Below are 17,818 nucleotides of genomic sequence, written 5' to 3' on the forward strand. Positions count from 1 at the left end.
ACGCGTGGCAGCGTGCAGGCCAGGTCGGCAAGAGCGTTTCGTTACAGTACTTACCACTTTTTTTTTGTGTGCCGGTGTTATTAATTTATCGTTACTTTCCAACTGTTCGAGCCGATCTTGTTCACGAGAATCATTCCTCTCACGCCGTCTTCGAGCACTGAAGAACATTCTCGACCTGCGGGCAGTTGAAAGAGCACGCTGGCATAGGCCATTTATTGAACGCCGCCCGTGTCTTTCCTGCCGTAGCAACCCAGAGTTGCACCGCCCGCAATACCGTGAATTCGGGTGTCACAGTCCGTGCAAACCGGCGCCTCGTCAGGCGGGGTCTGGGGGAGTTTTCTGGAGGCGAGGTGCTGTTCTTGCCTGGTGGCTTATCGTTGTGGGCCCACCGCGACATCCGGAGTCGTGAGGGAGGCCTCCCCTCGGCCTTTCAAAGCTGCCCGCGGGATCCCCAAGAGGAGAGCTATCCGGATCACGGTCATTTAGTCGAGAGGAGTGTTTCGAGTGAGCGGGAGAGGTGAGAGCAGCAGAAGGGTAACTATTGCGATATTGTGTAAAGAAGCGGGACAGGAATTATCCTCCGTACACGCTCCATGGTTTTGAGTTTCCCGCGAAAGCGCGAGCAAAGAGTCCGTACTCTAGTTCGCGCCTAGCGCGTGAGCGCTGTCGTGCATGGGCCTAGTTGTGGGGAGAACGCCGTTTTATTTGGCGTTTCGGGAGATATGTGGAGAAGTATCGAGTGAGATTGCGGCCGATACTTCTCGAGTCTCCATTCTCTTGTAGTTTTATGGCTTAACTCCATTAGTCCATTCAATATTAATTTGGGTCCATTTCTTATTGATTTATTTGGCGTAGTTATATTGAGTATTGATTTGTCGAGTTCATGAATTTCGTGTAGTACGCGCTGCAATATTCTACGCAGCTACGTTTCTCTCTCTCCATGCACGCGTTGAGGCTCTAGCGAGCACGGTTCGTTCGCGCGATGTTTGCGCTTTATCTCTCTCGCACTTACTGTCGCGCATCGTTTATACGGCGATTTATTCGGTCTGTTGTATTGCATATTTTTCAATCTTTTCTTTTGCGTTGATATCTATTTCTTACTCTTTATTTCGCGTACGATTACCTCATTTTCTGTTACCTTATTGTGAGCCGTATTGTGGCCTATATTTTCGTAACCTATGTTATTTTTCGAATGTTATCTCGATGTTATCTTCTACCATTTATTTAATTTTCTAACACCGCTACCTTCGTATTACTGATACTGATCGTTTGGAAATTCACGGAATTTTGACATTACCTCGCGCTTGGCCGAAGTTCGCTTCACTGTCACCTTCGATTACCGTTCGTCGCGTATCTTCGAGTTTTCTTGCGATCGAGAACTCATGTAGGGAGTTACCTGGTGTCGATTATCTTTTACCTGAATTTACCTAAGACACCGGTTGTTTTGGCGTTGGTTACTTTTTACCTGTTATCTAAGGCATCTGCTCGTCAGATTGCTGATTACCTTTTACCTACAATGCCAGAGCGTCGGTCGTCGATTACCTACGACACCCGCGAAATTGCGATGCGATTACCTATTACCTTAATTACCTGACGAATTTGAGTACGCCGCGTGCGGAAACCGTGTTATCGTCCGATACGTATTGGCCATGCGATTCCAGCGAGCCGTAAATTGAATTTCCTTTCCAACTCTTATTTTATTTAGAATCCAATTTCGCGATTATTTATCTTTTTCCGTCAGGTCTGAAATAGCTTTAAGAGAGAAAAATTGAAATGAATTTTATCCCCTGATTTTGAGCTACTTCCAAATTTTTAAAAGCTTATAGTTTGACCAAAAATTGGTCAAATCATAAATTTTATTCCATTTTCTGTGTTTTCAAATGTAGTTTAGAAGAATACAAAAGATTTTAACGGCTGTCTTTAAATTTTTCATTTTTTTTTAAATTAAAGTTTTTTCAATGATTACTGATATTACTTTTTATAATTATCATTGTTTTTCAACTTTTAAGGTTCTCGGTACATCCTCGAAGATTTTCAAAGTGGAGTCATTAAAAATAAGCTGAATTGAAAGAAAAAAAAATTTTGTAATGGAAAAAAAAATAGAAAGCGAAGAGCCCGCTTTGAATTTTTCAGAGAACTTGTAAAAAATGTCAAAGTTTATTATAGAGAGAAGAAAAAGAAATTACAAATGGAAATCATTCTAAAATTTTTGTTTTCTACCTAAATTCTCAAAAAAAACGTTAAAAATGGATTTGTATGACCTTTTGATATTTTTTTCTGAGAAGTACACGGAAGACAAAAGTTTAAAAAAAACATCCCAATAAGTCAATTTTTAAAAGCGTTGTTACTTTGATAAAAAATAACGCTATTTTTTTAAAAAATTCATAACTTTTTTGGGGTCTCTAGACCCAAAAAAATTTTTTAAATATTTAATCTCTAGATTAAAAAGTTTCCGCCAAATCGAAAAAGGCTGGGTTCAAAAGTGGTTAATTTGGCCTGGAATGCCTCATATACTCGTTTATGTAGACCAAATCATCCCTAATACAAGGCTATATCTCTGGAACTATTGGAGACTTCCACCTATAATTACTAATAAAATTTCTCAGGGGAACACCTAGAATAACATATTAAAAAATTAGTGTGACCGAAGGTGGAGCCTGTCTTCTGAATATTTATCCAGGCTGTCTTTCCATTTACTGTGAGAATCTGAATATAAGCATGTCCAAAAATTTTTCTTGGTTCGCTTAGTCTACCGCTGTGGTCAGGTCATCCGTAATACTCGTAATTTTTCGACAATACTATTGCGATCGTTGTTCTCTAAACACTTTTTTTGTTAGATGCCATTACTGCTTTATCGTTACAGCTTATTACTCATTTGAATGAAAAATCTCATAATTCCAAAATGTTTTTTTCTTGATTTGATTACAGAGTACTTGCGAAAATGGGCAATAACAAACTGGCAAGAAAAACCTCAATACATGGAAGCTCAAATTATAAAAGGAATGGGTACTAAGCTTAAATACTGTAATCGATCTCGGTCAATACGAAAATTGTGAATTATTGCACGTGATTGAGTTCGGTGCCGATGGATTACCAAATCGGAACAAAGAAAGATGAAAAATGCATATGAATAACATTAAAATAATTGAACATTGAATTGACATTCATTAGCGATATTGCCTATAAGAAAACAAGCATATCAGCATTCTCTCATTGCAGAAATAATGTGTATTATTGCACCTACTAGATAGTTTGATTTCGTCGTAAAATTAAAACCTCCGCAGTTTTAAACAAAAAAAGTAACATGAAACTCTTCTCAGTGCAAAACAAAAGATTGATAGTTATTAGTCATTCTGAGGACTAGCAATAAATTAAAAGAGAAGTTGAGAACGGTATTATAGGGAAAATATTTAAAAAATAAAATACATAATTCAGACGAAATATAAAGAGGTGTGTATAGATTTCAAGTATAGTGTGAAATGCCGAGATGTTGCAATAATAAAGATAAAGCTGTGAATTCAGTAAGTGACGAGACGAACAAGCAAAATAAAACCGACGAGGCAACTTTTACACTGCGCTCAATTCATCAAGATTCAACATACCGTGAGAACCAGAAAAGTTACGCCGATAACAATGACCATCCTCGGAATCTAGATCAAAATTATCAAGAACAGAAAATTAATGACTTTCTAAATCGCAAACCTGTTGTCGAGAAATCTCATCGAAGAGTGCGTTGTGACCTCAGCCCAGTTCCAACCACTCAGAACAGTGGTTTGAATATTAAATTACTCACTTTGAAGGTAAGTAAATTATCATAATTAGCTTAGTTGTTTCTGTAATAACTAACAATAAAAAACAATCGAAAAAAATTCTGTAAAGAAAAATAAAATTTTTCAAAAAAATTCATAAATATTGAACAAATTGAAAAATGTACTATCCAAGTTACATGCAGTATAAAAATGTCTGATATCAATTAGAGGCCAAGTTTTTATTAATAATTTGGAATATTTATTGAACAAATCGGGAACTTTAATTGAAACTCATGATAATTATTTTCAAGAAAAAAGTCATAACGGAAGTTACGTGCAGTACTAAAATGTATTATATCAATTCGAGGTCAAGTATTTATCAGTTATTCGAAATATAATCTCCGGCGACAAATGAGCGTTGAGAATCCTTGTCGGGCTCACAACGTTTTATCAAAATTACTAAAAAATTAATGGAAATGAAATCATTAAAAATTCACATGAAAGTCATTCGTTACTTCAACAAGGTACACACTTTAAAAAATCGATTCCCCTCCGACTTTCAGGATCCCCTGGTATTATTCATGATAGATTATTGTGAAATAAGTTTAGACAACTCAATTCTTTATTTGTAAAAACAGATAGCTTTATTTTCACGTCTAACACATACAAAACGTTGTGAAAAAAGTATCAACGGAAAAAGACAAAACGAGAACGATCAATAACACTTGGATACGCTCAATTTGTCATTGCAAATCAATATATATAAATGTACTGAACAAGACACGTAGAAGTGAACGTCTTCTATTTCTAACACTCCCTCCCGATCAATTCTGCGATGTCTAATCTTGTAAACTCATTTTAACTTATCTCATATAGGTTTTCCATTGTTCTGGATCTAGTTATTTCCTGTAAATAAATAAAGTTATTAAAGTTTTGAATTCATTATTCTGTTGACCAATTCTTTATGAAGACCAAAAGAAAGAGGTTTTGTAAACACATCTGCAAGTTGATCTTTAGATCTAATCCACTTTAACATAATTAAACCTTTTTTAACACATTCTTTAATATGATGATATTTCACCTCAATTATGTGTCTTAGTTTATTTCCTCCATCAACTTCAGCACTGGCTATTGCTGCTTTATTATCGCACCATAAAATCATTGGTAAGGGAAGATTAATTAAAATTAATCTAAGAGAATTATAAATTGACAACATCTCTTGACTCGCCTCACTCATTGCTACATATTCCGCATGACAAGTAGATAATGATACATATGATTGTTTGTGTGTTCGCCAAGTAATTGCATCACCAAATAAATTTATCACAAAACCACAAGTAGTCAATGAATTTTTGCAATGAGCAAAACTCGCATCTGAATAAGACTGAATATCCTCTGACTCTCCTGTATATCTCAGTCCCAGAGATTTTGTACCTTTCAAATATCTAAATACCCTTTTTACCATTTTCCAATCTTCTTCAGTTGGATTTATTTGATGTCTGCTTAGAACATTTACTGCATATGAAATATCAGGTCTAGTAGCACCAGCCAAATACAGTAGACTACCTACTGCTTCTCGGTATGGTATATTTTTTCTTGTTTCTATCCAATTCACGTTTTCGCAATCAACATCTGATTCTCTCATTTTCCTTTCGTGATTTGAAACTTGCGTGGTAATCATTGGGGTTCTTTGCGCATGTGACTGGTCAAATCTAAACCGGACTAATAATTTTTCAATATATTTTTCTTGATTCAACTCAATCACTCTATTCTTTTTATCTCGTTTAATTGAGATGCTTAAAAATTCCTTTGGCTCTCCTAAAATTTTCATTTCAAACTCATTGCTCAAATTTGTTTTTACTTCTAGCATTTTCAACATATCATTACTTGACAGTAAGATATCATCTACATACAAGAGTAAAATTAGAAATTTGTCTTCTTTTCTCCACATAAATAAGCAGGGCTCTAAATCAGAATTTTTCAATCCCATACTTAAAGCAACTTTAGTAAATTTATCATTCCATTTTTTGGGACTAATTCTTAGTCCATAAAGAGCACGCTCTAGCTTGCACACCTTTGTTTCTTTCTCTTTTTCTGTATAAGCTGTTCCCTCTGGAATTTCATGAAAATTTCCTCATCTATTTCCCCATTAAGGAATGCTGTTTTTACATCTAACTGACAAACTTCCAAATCGTATTTGTTTATTATGGCTAATACTGCTCTTACCAATGGTAGCCTCGATACCGGAGCATAAGTTTCTTTTAATTCATAAATATTTTTGTCTTTGAAACCTCGTATTACTAATCGCGCTTTATATCTTGTTTTTCCATTTGTTTCAATTTTCCGTTTAAAAACCCATTTGGCATCAATTATATTAATTTTTTGTCCATTTTTCATCTTTGTCGGTTTCTCTACTAATTTCCATACTTTATTTCTTTCCATGGAATTCAACTCTTCATTAATTGCCAATTTCCAGTACTCTCTATCTTCAGATTCTATTGCATCTTTATAATTAATAGGATCTGAATTCATGTTTGCTAACAAACTATGATACATTTTATCATTGAACTGACTTTGATTTGATTCAATTTTATTATAGAATTCACACGAAAATACATTTGTTTTTAGATTCTCGTCTAAATTTAGCATTCCAACATTAGTGTCATTCCTTTCTTTGTTATCAATTTTCATAATTTTGTTTGAATTTAATTCCCTTTTTCTCTGTGTATCTTGTTCACATTCACTTGTCATTTCTCCTTCTGGCTTTAAAAAATTGTTTACTTCAATTTCCTCTTCATCAAATTTAACAAACCAATTTTCTTTGTTTATTTCTATTTGTTCAACTGGGAAATTTTTAATACTATTCTTCTGATAAATGTCACCATAAACTCGCTTTTCATTGAATCTAGCATTTCTACTTTCATAGTATTTTCCTTCTTCTGGTTTCAGGAATTGATATCCGGTAGGAGTATATCCAACCAAAATTACCCTTACTCCTTCTGCTCTAAATTTTGGACCTATTTTTCTTTGAACCTTAATGTAAGCTAAACATCCAAATCTTTTAATCTGCTCGATATGAAAACTATGATTTGGTGCAAACTTTTCTAAAGGTGTAATCATGTTATTAGATTTGTGTGGGGTACGATTGTAGGCATACACCGCTGCCGTCAATGCAAGATCCCACATATTCTCTGGTAATTTCGCATCATAAATATATGTCCTGACTTTCTTTTGAATTGTTTGATTAAATCTCTCCGAGACCCCATTATGTTCGGGTGTATCCGGATTTGCTAATTGCGATTCCGCTCCTAACTTTTTCAAAACTTCCACGGTATATCCACCTGTATATTCAGTTCCTTGATCCGTTCGTAAATAGCACACCTTTGCATTGTATCCTAACAAATTTCTTGCACTTCTGACAAACATTTCGAAACAGTGACCCGTCTCACTTTTGGCTTTCATTGGGTATGCCATTGCAAATCTTGACTGATCATCAATAAAAACTGAGATATATTTGTAGCCTTTAGGATGAGAGATTGGAGATATTGGACCCATGACATCAGAATGTATAATTTGCAATGATGCAGTCGCTCGTTTTCGCACAACAGGAAACGGTAATTTATTGAATTTAGAGATTAAACACACCTCACATTTTAAAATTGATTCATCAAACACTACATTATTTAATTCTTTGTTCTCCGGAAATTTTAGTTGCAGTGATCTAAGATAGGCTTTTGAAGCATGATCAAATCTCACATGCCATAGCATTGCTTTGTTAACTTTAGAAATCTTATTATTTTCATTATTAAAGGATGATATATCTTCTACTTGATCAATGTATGGTAATTCATCAATATCATGAAATTTCCGATCCCAAATTGTAATGTCAAAGTTAGACTGCTCATATGGAGTATCTCTTTTATCTTTACTTTCATCACTCTCCTGTTTTGCATTTGATTTTTCTTCCATTTTGTCTTTTCTCATTTCATTTGAAGATTCAACATGCTCATCTACTTGATGTTTTATTAATTGTTTCATTGAGTTTTCTTTAGCAGCTACACTTCGAGTAAAATATTTTTTATCTACTAACTTTTGTTCTGCTAAATTTGCTATCACTTGTTTACTTAACAATCTGGATGATGTTTCACCTTTCACTTTATTTTTGTCAACTTTTATTTCGATTACCCAGTATGGTCTTTTATATATACCAGATATAAATTGTTCATTTGATATTGGGTCAAAAATATTGATTTCTTTATCATCTAAATAAATTGCAAAACCCATTTCAGCAAATTTCCGTAAGGATAACAAATTTTCATTCAGAGCTTTTGCAAAAATCATTTTGTCAATTTCAAGTACTCTACCATTTTTCAACTGTATTTCAACTCGTCCCACTCCCTCCGTTTTCAAATCCGCTGACTCATCTTGATTTGCACACTTAATTATTCCACAATCTAATTCATCAAACGTTTTAAAAATGATTTTAGAATTTGTTAAATGCTCTGTTGCCCCAGAGTCTGCCAAAAACTTTGTAAAAACTCCGTTATCATCTAATTGTGTTGTTCTGGTATACATTGCTTCAATTTCAGTGTGATTCACACTTAGCTTACCTTTATTTGGACTGTTCCCTTCACTTGACTTCTCTCCATTTCTTTGATTTCCTTGTTTGTTGGGTTTTAGCTTATTATTGTTATAATTTGAATACTTGTAATTTTCTCTGCCCCTGTCACTTTTGAATCTTCCTCTCTTAGTATTTCCTTCATCTGTCCCGTTTAATTTTCTTTTCAATGATTGTTTGAATTTATTACCTCCTGATCCTCGAGAACTATTACTGTATCTATTAAAGTTGTTATTAACTTTGGAATGGTCTCTAACTTTATTAAAGTTACCAGTATTTTTATTTGCTTCAGGACATTCCGAAGCTTTGTGATTTCCAAACTTTTGGCAACAGTAGCACAGAATTCCTTCATTTGGACAATCTTTGGCAATGTGACCGATTGCTTGGCATTTATAGCACCTTTTTATTTCTCTTTGTGCCAAGTTAGCTGCTCTCACTTCACAAATCTCACCACTTAATTGTTTCCTTGTTGCCTCATCTTGCATGACCAGGTTTTTCAATTGTTCATAATCGGGACTGATTCCTTTGGTATTTTTAGATAGAAACTCAATTGACTGGACTGCTGGTACTGATATCATTACAGCATTATAAAATGCATCTCTCTTTTCATCTTCAGATAGTGGAGTAGCACCTGGCGAATTTTCATAATTTCTGATTGTTTCTTCAAATTTTTCACAGAACTCTACTGCTGTGATTTTTCCAATAATGTACTGCATACTATACAGTTGCTTCCTTACTCCATGAGACGTTACATTTACCTCACATCTTTTTAGCTCTTTTAATTTAATTAAAATTTCTTTTGGATTTTGTATTTGCATGACTTTAGAATGATAGTTACTATCCAAATGATTTATTAATATATCACGAACTTTATATTTTTGCTCATCCAAAATTTTTTCATCTGCAATGCTTGTAATTTTGTCATCAATTATATGTAACAATCCACAAGATCTTAGTTCTGACGAGAAGTAATCATAGAAGTGTTCATACTTCACATTTTTATCTAGTTTGTAATCTCTTTTTATCCCTCCGTTTTTGTTAATAATTTCCAACTTCAATGTTTCTTTAACCTGTTCAGTTAATGAATTTACCGGGCTCTGACCAATTGTTCTTGACTCATCAATTTTTAAATTGTTAAATTGCTCCTTAATTATACTTGCAATCTCGTCTTTCAAGTTTGTTTTAATCATCGTGTTTTCTCTCACCTCAACTATTTCTGAAACTTTTTCCTCATCGTCTTCTTTAATCTCCTCACACAGATTATTGAGAGTATTCACAGTACCTTTTATATCATTAATATTTTGTGTATAGCTTTCTTGAATTTTTACTATACAGTTTTTCCACTTTTCTCGCTCCTCTTTACTTTCTCTCTCATCTCTAATTGCTTTCAAGTTTTCCCCAATTTTTTCCATCATTTTATTGGTAGCTGAGCAAAAACTACCTACCAGATTTATCAGTTCACTCATCTTACGCTCTTGACTCTCGAGTCTTTCATGAACTGAAATATTATCTTTAGCAATAATTTTGCTGTTTTGGTTACCTCGACTTTTAATAGATTTCAAAGTTTTTGAATCAAAATTGGTGGGAATATTGCTGGTCACTTGAGGCTTATCTGCACCTGATTTTTTATTATCAACCAGTTCTTTTAATTTACTCATCTCAATGGTAACGTTTTTATTTGTATTCACATATTCCTCCTTTGCATGACATGTCTCACACGGTACTTCTTTTGACTCATCTCTCTTTTCATCAACCTTCACATTGGTTGTGCTTTGCTCTGAATTTGTTCTTGGCATAAATAATGCTTTTCCGGCTATTATTAATTCGTCATTAAGACTTACAAGGGCATTCCACTTTTCTTCCGACATCATTCTTTTTTCTGCGAAACGTAATAAAAATTATAATTTACTAAATATGGTGAAATTTTCCAAGAAAGTGTATCCTGAAATCAGTTGACCGAACACAAGTATGACCGACTTCAAGATGGATAAGCATACAAGTAATCTGAACACAATATCTCTCACATGCTTCTCCCAGTTGAACACTTAATGTAATACCGAACACAAGTATACACTTTTTGAACAACTGTCCAGAGTTTAAATGTTTGATTTAATTTTCTTTTCAATTCTATCTTCCCATCTAAACACTCATCTTACCAGTCTTATACACATTCCCCGCATCTGGAATAATCAACAATGTCTCATCTTTTACTTCTAGGATAACTGTTTCTCCTCTGTGGTTTGTATCCAGACTGAATTTAACCTTCAAATCCTCCCACAATGGAGCCAGATGTATTTCTGTTAACATATCTAATATTACTCCTTCATCCTTCCCATGGTTAACCAGTTAACATTATCTCGTCTAAACGATCGTTTTAAATTATTTCACATATACTTTGAATATATGCACGTGCATTTATTAAAACATAATTTTATGCTTTCAAAGCATGACGTCACACTTCGTTCTCCTCTCCTGTCAATTGACTTTTGCTTTAAATATAAATGATAGATTATTGTGAAATAAGTTTAGACAACTCAATTCTTTATTTGTAAAAACAGATAGCTTTATTTTCACGTCTAACACATACAAAACGTTGTGAAAAAAGTATCAACGGAAAAAGACAAAACGAGAACGATCAATAACACTTGGATACGCTCAATTTGTCATTGCAAATCAATATATATAAATGTACTGAACAAGACACGTAGAAGTGAACGTCTTCTATTTCTAACAATTCACAACATTCAACTTCGATTGGATCGGTACAAATTATGTTCAAATACGTCTTAAACGTACTTGTCCGGCCCATCACTTTTTATTCAAATTGCTCATTCGAAAACAAATCAGGGCTATAATGACAAATATAATAAAATGGATATAAATAAAAATAATATCTCCAAGTAATTTGAACTTGATTGTTCGCAAATCCGTATAGCAATATCCACTTCTCATTTTCTTCAGTGAACATATGCCATTCGGTAAGAACCAATGAAAATGAGAAATAATCAGGCACATTATAAGAAATTTTCGAACCTACTCAGCCATGCAATGTTTTTTTTTTTCTATAGTCACGTACACATTTTGATAAATACCACTAGTCGAGTACGACACGTGGATTCCTGGAATTTGGAGAAAAATTATTTTGTTGTGAATTCTGACTTCATATGATATAAATAGATTAATCAACTTTATCTTTCATTTTCGTTTCATTTTGACAAGAGCGATTCGAAAGAAAATTATTTCCTCGGGAATTACTGTTCCTTAATATTAACACATGCATTAACTTTGTTTTTGATTTGTTTTCGAATGAGCAATTTGAATAAAAAGTGATGGGCCGGACAAGTACGTTTAAGACGTATTTGAACATAATTTGTACCGATCCAATCGAAGTTGAATGTTGTGAATAATACCAGGGGATCCTGAAAATCGGAGGGGAATCGATTCTTTAAAGTATGTACCTTGTTGAAGTAACGAATGACTTTCATGTGAATTTTTAATGATTTCATTTCCATTAATTTTTTAGTAATTTTGATAAAACGTTGTGAGCCCGACAAGGATTCTCAACGCTCATTTGTCGCCGGAGATTATATTTCGAATAACTGATAAATACTTGACCTCGAATTGATATAATACATTTTAGTACTGCACGTAACTTCCGTTATGACTTTTTTTTCATTAACTTTTTTCTTGAAAATAATTATCATGAGTTTCAATTAAAGTTTCCGATTTGTTCAATAAATATTCCAACTTATCAATAAAAACTTGGCCTCTAATTGATATCAGACATTTTTATACTGCATGTAACTTGGATAGTACATTTTTCAATTTGTTCAATATTTATGAATTTTTTTGAAAAATTTTATTTTTCTTTACAGAATTTTTTTCGATTGTTTTTTATTGTTGAATTTTTTTGAACTTAACAATTTTTCGTTTATTATTTCTATAGAACTTTTTTCGTGGTTCTGAATTTTTTTTCTATGTCATCCAGAAACAAGGGACCATTAATGTACTTGTCCCAACCTTTTTTTCCCAAGGGGAAGTTTATGGTTTGATATCACGCCTTTTTTCTCAAAAGTTCCTCATTTATGTTATGACGGTTATAGTATTTGAGTTTAAATTTCTATGAATTATTTGCTTAGTATATTTTTATAGATTCCATTCTCATACGAACATTTTTTTATGGGATAATCTTTTTCATGAAATTATCAGCAAATAAGGGAACATCAATGTACTTTTCACAACCTTATTTTCCCTGGGTATGATGTCCGGCTTATAAAGTTGGTTTCCACCATAGAAAACCAATTTTTCGTAAAAATTGTAGTGAAAATATTTCGTCACAAGTCTGCCCTTGAACTTTGGCGATTTTTTCTCTTATACTCTAATATGTTATGCCTATTAGGAACTCAACAGCATGGAGGAATCCGGGATGAGGCCCAAGAAATTAATTTCGGTTTATAATGTTGGTTTCCACGTAAAAACCAATTTTTCTTCAAAATTGTACTGAAAATATTTAGGCACTGGTTTGGTCTTGGACTTTGGTGATTTTTCTCCTTGTTTTCTAATATGTTTTGTCTATTGGGAACCCAAGAGCATGAAGAAATGCGTGTTGTGGGCCGTAATATGATTTTCGGCCTATAACGTTGGTTTCCACGAAAAACAACAAATTTCTCGTCAACATTGTACAGACAATATTCCGTCACAGGTCTGTCCATGGACTTGGGCTATTTTTTTTCTTCTACTCTAATATGCTATGCTTATTGGGAACCCAAGAGAATGGTAGAAAGCGGGTTGGGGGCCGACATATGATTTTCGGCTTATAACGTTGGTTTCCACAAAAAAGGACCTATGTTTCGTCAAAATTGTACTGGAAATATTTCGGCACTGGTTTTTTCTTCCACGTTGGTGATTTTCCCCCTTATCTTCTCATATGTTTTGTGTAATAGGAACCCAAAAGAGTAAAGAAATGCGTCTCGTGGACTGTAATATGATTTTCGGCTCATAACGTTGGTTTCCGCGACAAAAGATCTATTTTTCGTCAAAATTATACTGGAAATATTTCGTCACCGGTCTGTCCTTGGCCTTTGGCAATTGTTTCCACGTCTTTGAACGAAGAAAGAACTGACGTAAAGATTTCCTTAATAGAACAGATTTTATTTATTCCTTTTCTTCAAAATTCAAATGAAAGAACGCGAAAAATCCAACAGATTTGCCCACTTTAAATGTCGCTTTTGCATTCTGAATCTAGAGATTTCATCTCATCCAGAATGTGCTCCCAATGAAATATATTTCCAAAGTTTGCAAGTGGCCGCTGAAGTCCAATTATCCACAGTTTGATAGTTGCTGAAAAAAAGTACCCGAAAACTTCTAACATTTATTATGCCAGAACTCAAAGCAGCAAAAAAACTAAGCGAACTTAATTCAGCGGAGCAACAGAATTCAACGACGTTTAAGGTACCTGCATTGGTTTTGGAGGAAAACCATTTCAGGACAATTCAGAAATCAATTTAGAAATTCAAAAACTCAGAATAGAGTAGAAAAAGGAAAATTGAAGTATTTAGGAAAGCGGCAGACTTTTGTGATGAATTTTCTAGATTACATGATACGGTTGGAGTAAATGATTTGAATGATTGGCACACATGCTGCAACACAGAAATATCAAAGTTTGGAAGTATTCGCTGTATATCAGTCATATAAACTTCAATACTATTTGAAAAGGAACACTTAAAAGCTTGCCGAACCAAGTTCCATTATATATTACCATAATCAAAGATAAGGGGTGATCCGTCGCATATATATTTATCCACAGAAATTTCAGAGTTCGCAGGTATCTGCTGCGGTTCAATGTATCTGCGCAATAAGCTTCGAAGACAGCAATTTCAAATCTATCCATAAATGAGCAACTGAAGACTTTTATAATCAATTTTTTAATTAGAATAACTACACACTATACCAAGACCAGATTTTTTTTTGAAAATCTGATATATAAAATGTGCAATTGAAGATCATGGTTAGAAACCTCTCTAATCATGTTACCACAATCATCATGAAGGAGTAGAAAATCATAGGACACATATTAGGGAACGAATTAATAATATGAATCGATCCGCTGCAAACTGATGGGGTGAAAACAAGGATCGGAGAGGGCAGAGCCAAACTGAATATCAAGCAAAATATGGGGATGTTTAAAAATAATGATATGACAAGATGTAAATTAGAAAACATTTATTCAATTAAAGTTACTAATATCATTCTAACAGTTGCGTGTATTTTAGTTCTATTTATTCGTATATATAACCTTGACATATAACCACGCCACTGACGATATATTCGCACTGGACAATATTTCTCGTACTCTGGTTTAATTGAAGGATCATTTCAGTTAACACTCATTTCCAATCGAACGAAATAATGAAATCTTGAAAAGTTTCGTTGACATATGCATCGCGCATTTTTTATCAAGAGACTCGGTAGAGTCTCGGGACAAGTACATTGACAGCCCTGTCGTCTGCTGGCCCGAGGCTCTCGCCGAGTATACTTTCTCTGAATAAAACGATTCGCCGTGGTGGGGGTAAAATGGGCAAGTGATTATTACCGAAGTTATGAATCATCTGAGGCTTTGAAAATTGAACTTTCAGCTAATTAAGAAATTCTCTTTAGATTGCGCCCAAAATCAACACGATCGGTGGCGTAATTGCTGAGAAAAAACTTTACACGGGCTCAAGATTATGCAAAAGTTACTGACACATCACGAGTTCGACGTATACGTATACGCGTTTTGACGTAGTTAGTGGTAGTAGAGTTGTTGCCTCTACGCATTCTGATTGGCTCAACGATGTCGGCTCCTCCAGCTGCTAGGCCGACCGCGGGTGAGGCTCAAGTGTTCGAAGGCCTAAAATAGCGAACGGGCATTCTGTATATCTATATATGCGTTATACAGAATGCCTGTTCGCCATTTTAGGCCTTCTAACTTTTGAGTCTTACCCCGACCGCGCTCAGACTCCGTGAATATTATATTATATATATATATACAGGGTGATTCAGAATAACCTATAAACCCGTTACTGGCGTGTTCGGGACGCATTTTTAAGCAAAACTGCAAAGGCGTTTTTCTGTGAGTGCAATAGTTTTTAAATGAGAAGCAATAGAATTTTGCATTTCTCAACGAATCAGAAGGTCGCTTGGCGCCATGACAGGCGACGCTTCAGTAGCGTAGAAGTCGGGTGCGATCGTGGCTGGGGCCAGCAACGATCAGCCGACAGCGATATCGTTTGTTTGAGAGTCAACTTCGCGCGGAGGCTATGTTCACGCGAAACGCTGTTTGATTCCAAGTGACACTTGACATGCGGCTGTCAGCTGTGTTACCGATAGGATGAGGCACGTGACGTCATACCACTCGGACGATAATGCTCCGTAATTTCAGGTGACGGTCTGCGAAAGTGACGTCGTACGAAATGCTGAAATTATTATTATTAATAACAACAACAACAACAATAATAATACCATGGACATTGTTATTGTTATTGAGATTGTTATTGTTATTGATACTATTGTTATTGATATCATCATCAACACTATTATTATTATTATTATTATTATTATTATTATTATTATTATTATTATTATTTTGTTTTACAAAGAGTCTGCGTAAATGTTTATAAAACGAAAGGTCCGAGTCTTCGTCCTTGTGATCGTCTCTTTCTTCCTACTCGTTTTCGTTGTGGTTCTGATTCTCTTCTTCATACTCGTTCCATTTTTCTTTCTCGTTTATACCATTGAATTCCATTAATGCTTGGATCGCTTGGTTGTAACAAGTGTTCAGAGCGTTCGACGTACGATTGCACGACGGTCAGACTGGTCTGACAAAAAAAATTCAACCCTATTTTGACAGTACCGAGGATTATTGCTAAAAACTGGCTCCAGTTATGTAGAAAAAATCTAGATATTTCAAGAACGGAGACGACTCATATGCTAAAAGTTGTTTCTCTAAGTAATTTTTAATATTTTTTGGCCGTACGACAAGCGATAGAAACGGAACGGAGAATGGGGTGAACCCAATACAAGTGGTGGTTTTCTTTTAGAAGTTTAAGATACTCTTTGGCCGCACAACGAAACAAAATAATGCAATCATCTTCCTCCGTGAATAACGAAGGCTCGGTAGCCTCGAACATTGGTTATTCGACTAGACAGAGAAAATCGTTTCACCTAAGTGGAAAAAATCTCGATTTTCCAAGAATGGAGATGGAAAGTATGGTTTTCTTCATGTAGTTTTTGTAATGCTTCGATTATACAACAAACCAATAACAATGGATTCATCTCCCTCAATGGATAACGAAGGCTCAATAACCTCAAACAATCGTTATTCAACTTGAGAAAAGAGATTGCTCCACCAAAGTCGGAAAAATCTCAATTTCTCAAGAATGGAAACGAGTCCAATGCAAAATATGGTTTCTTCGACAAGTTTTACACACCCTTTAATCGCACAACAAACGATGATAACGGATTCACCTCCTTGAATGAATTACGAAGGCTCAAGATTTTTTCTACCATGATCGAGCAATCTTTGTTCTCGAATCGAATAACGAGTGTTGAGGCTTACTGAGCCTTCGTAATTCATTCAAGGAGGAGAATCCAATTCTCGTTTTTCGTTGTGAGGTCGGAGCACACCACAAACTATACGAAGTAACCGCCTTTTCTATCGGAATCGTCTCTATTCTTTAGAAATCAAGATTTTTTCTAACATGATCGAGCAATCTCTCCTCTCAAATCGAATAACGAGTGTTGAGGCTTACTGAGCCTTTCTCATTCATTCAAGGAGGTGAATCCAATCGTCATGGTTTATTGAATGATCGGAGCATACTAAAAACTATACGGAGAAACCGCCTTTTCTATCGGAATCGTCTCTATTCTCGAAAAATCGACATTTTTTCGAAAACGATCGAGCAATCTCTGTTCTCCATCAGAATAACGAGTGTTGAGGCTTACTGAGCCTTCGTAATTCATTCAAGGAGGTGAATCCAATTCTCGTTTTTCGTTGTGAGGTCGGAGCACACCACAAACTATACGAAGAAACCGCCTTTTCTATCGGAATCGTCTCTATTCTTTAGAAATCAAGATTTTTTCTAACATGATCGAGCAATCTGTGCTCTCAAATCGAATAACGAGTGTTGAGGCTTACTGAGCCTTTCTCATTCATTCAAGGAGGTGAATCCAATCGTCATGGTTTATTGAATGATCGGAGCATACTAAAAACTATACGGAGAAACCGCCTTTTCTATCGGAATCGTCTCTATTCTCGAAAAATCGACATTTTTTCGAAAACAATCGAGCAATCTCTGTTCTCCAACAGAATAACGAGTGTTGAGGCTTACTGAGCCTTTCTCATTCATTCAAGGAGGTGAATCCAATCGTCATGGTTTATTGAATGATCGGAGCATACTAAAAACTATACGGA

General features: G+C 34.9%; 1 protein-coding gene across 1 annotated transcript in view; it reads left to right on the forward strand.

The window, feature by feature from the left end:
- The window catches only part of LOC122408149 (uncharacterized), a 1,237,064-nt gene that overhangs the window by 141,326 nt on the left and 1,077,920 nt on the right, over window positions 1–17,818 (forward strand). The window contains exon 3 of the mRNA XM_043414787.1: window positions 2,929–3,800. Coding sequence (XP_043270722.1) covers window positions 3,480–3,800 — 321 coding nt within the window. The 5' untranslated portion in view covers window positions 2,929–3,479. The remainder of the gene's footprint in view (window positions 1–2,928; window positions 3,801–17,818) is intronic.

Source organism: Venturia canescens, chromosome 1, assembly GCF_019457755.1.
Source record: "Venturia canescens isolate UGA chromosome 1, ASM1945775v1, whole genome shotgun sequence".
Taxonomy (NCBI): Eukaryota; Metazoa; Arthropoda; class Insecta; order Hymenoptera; family Ichneumonidae; genus Venturia; species Venturia canescens.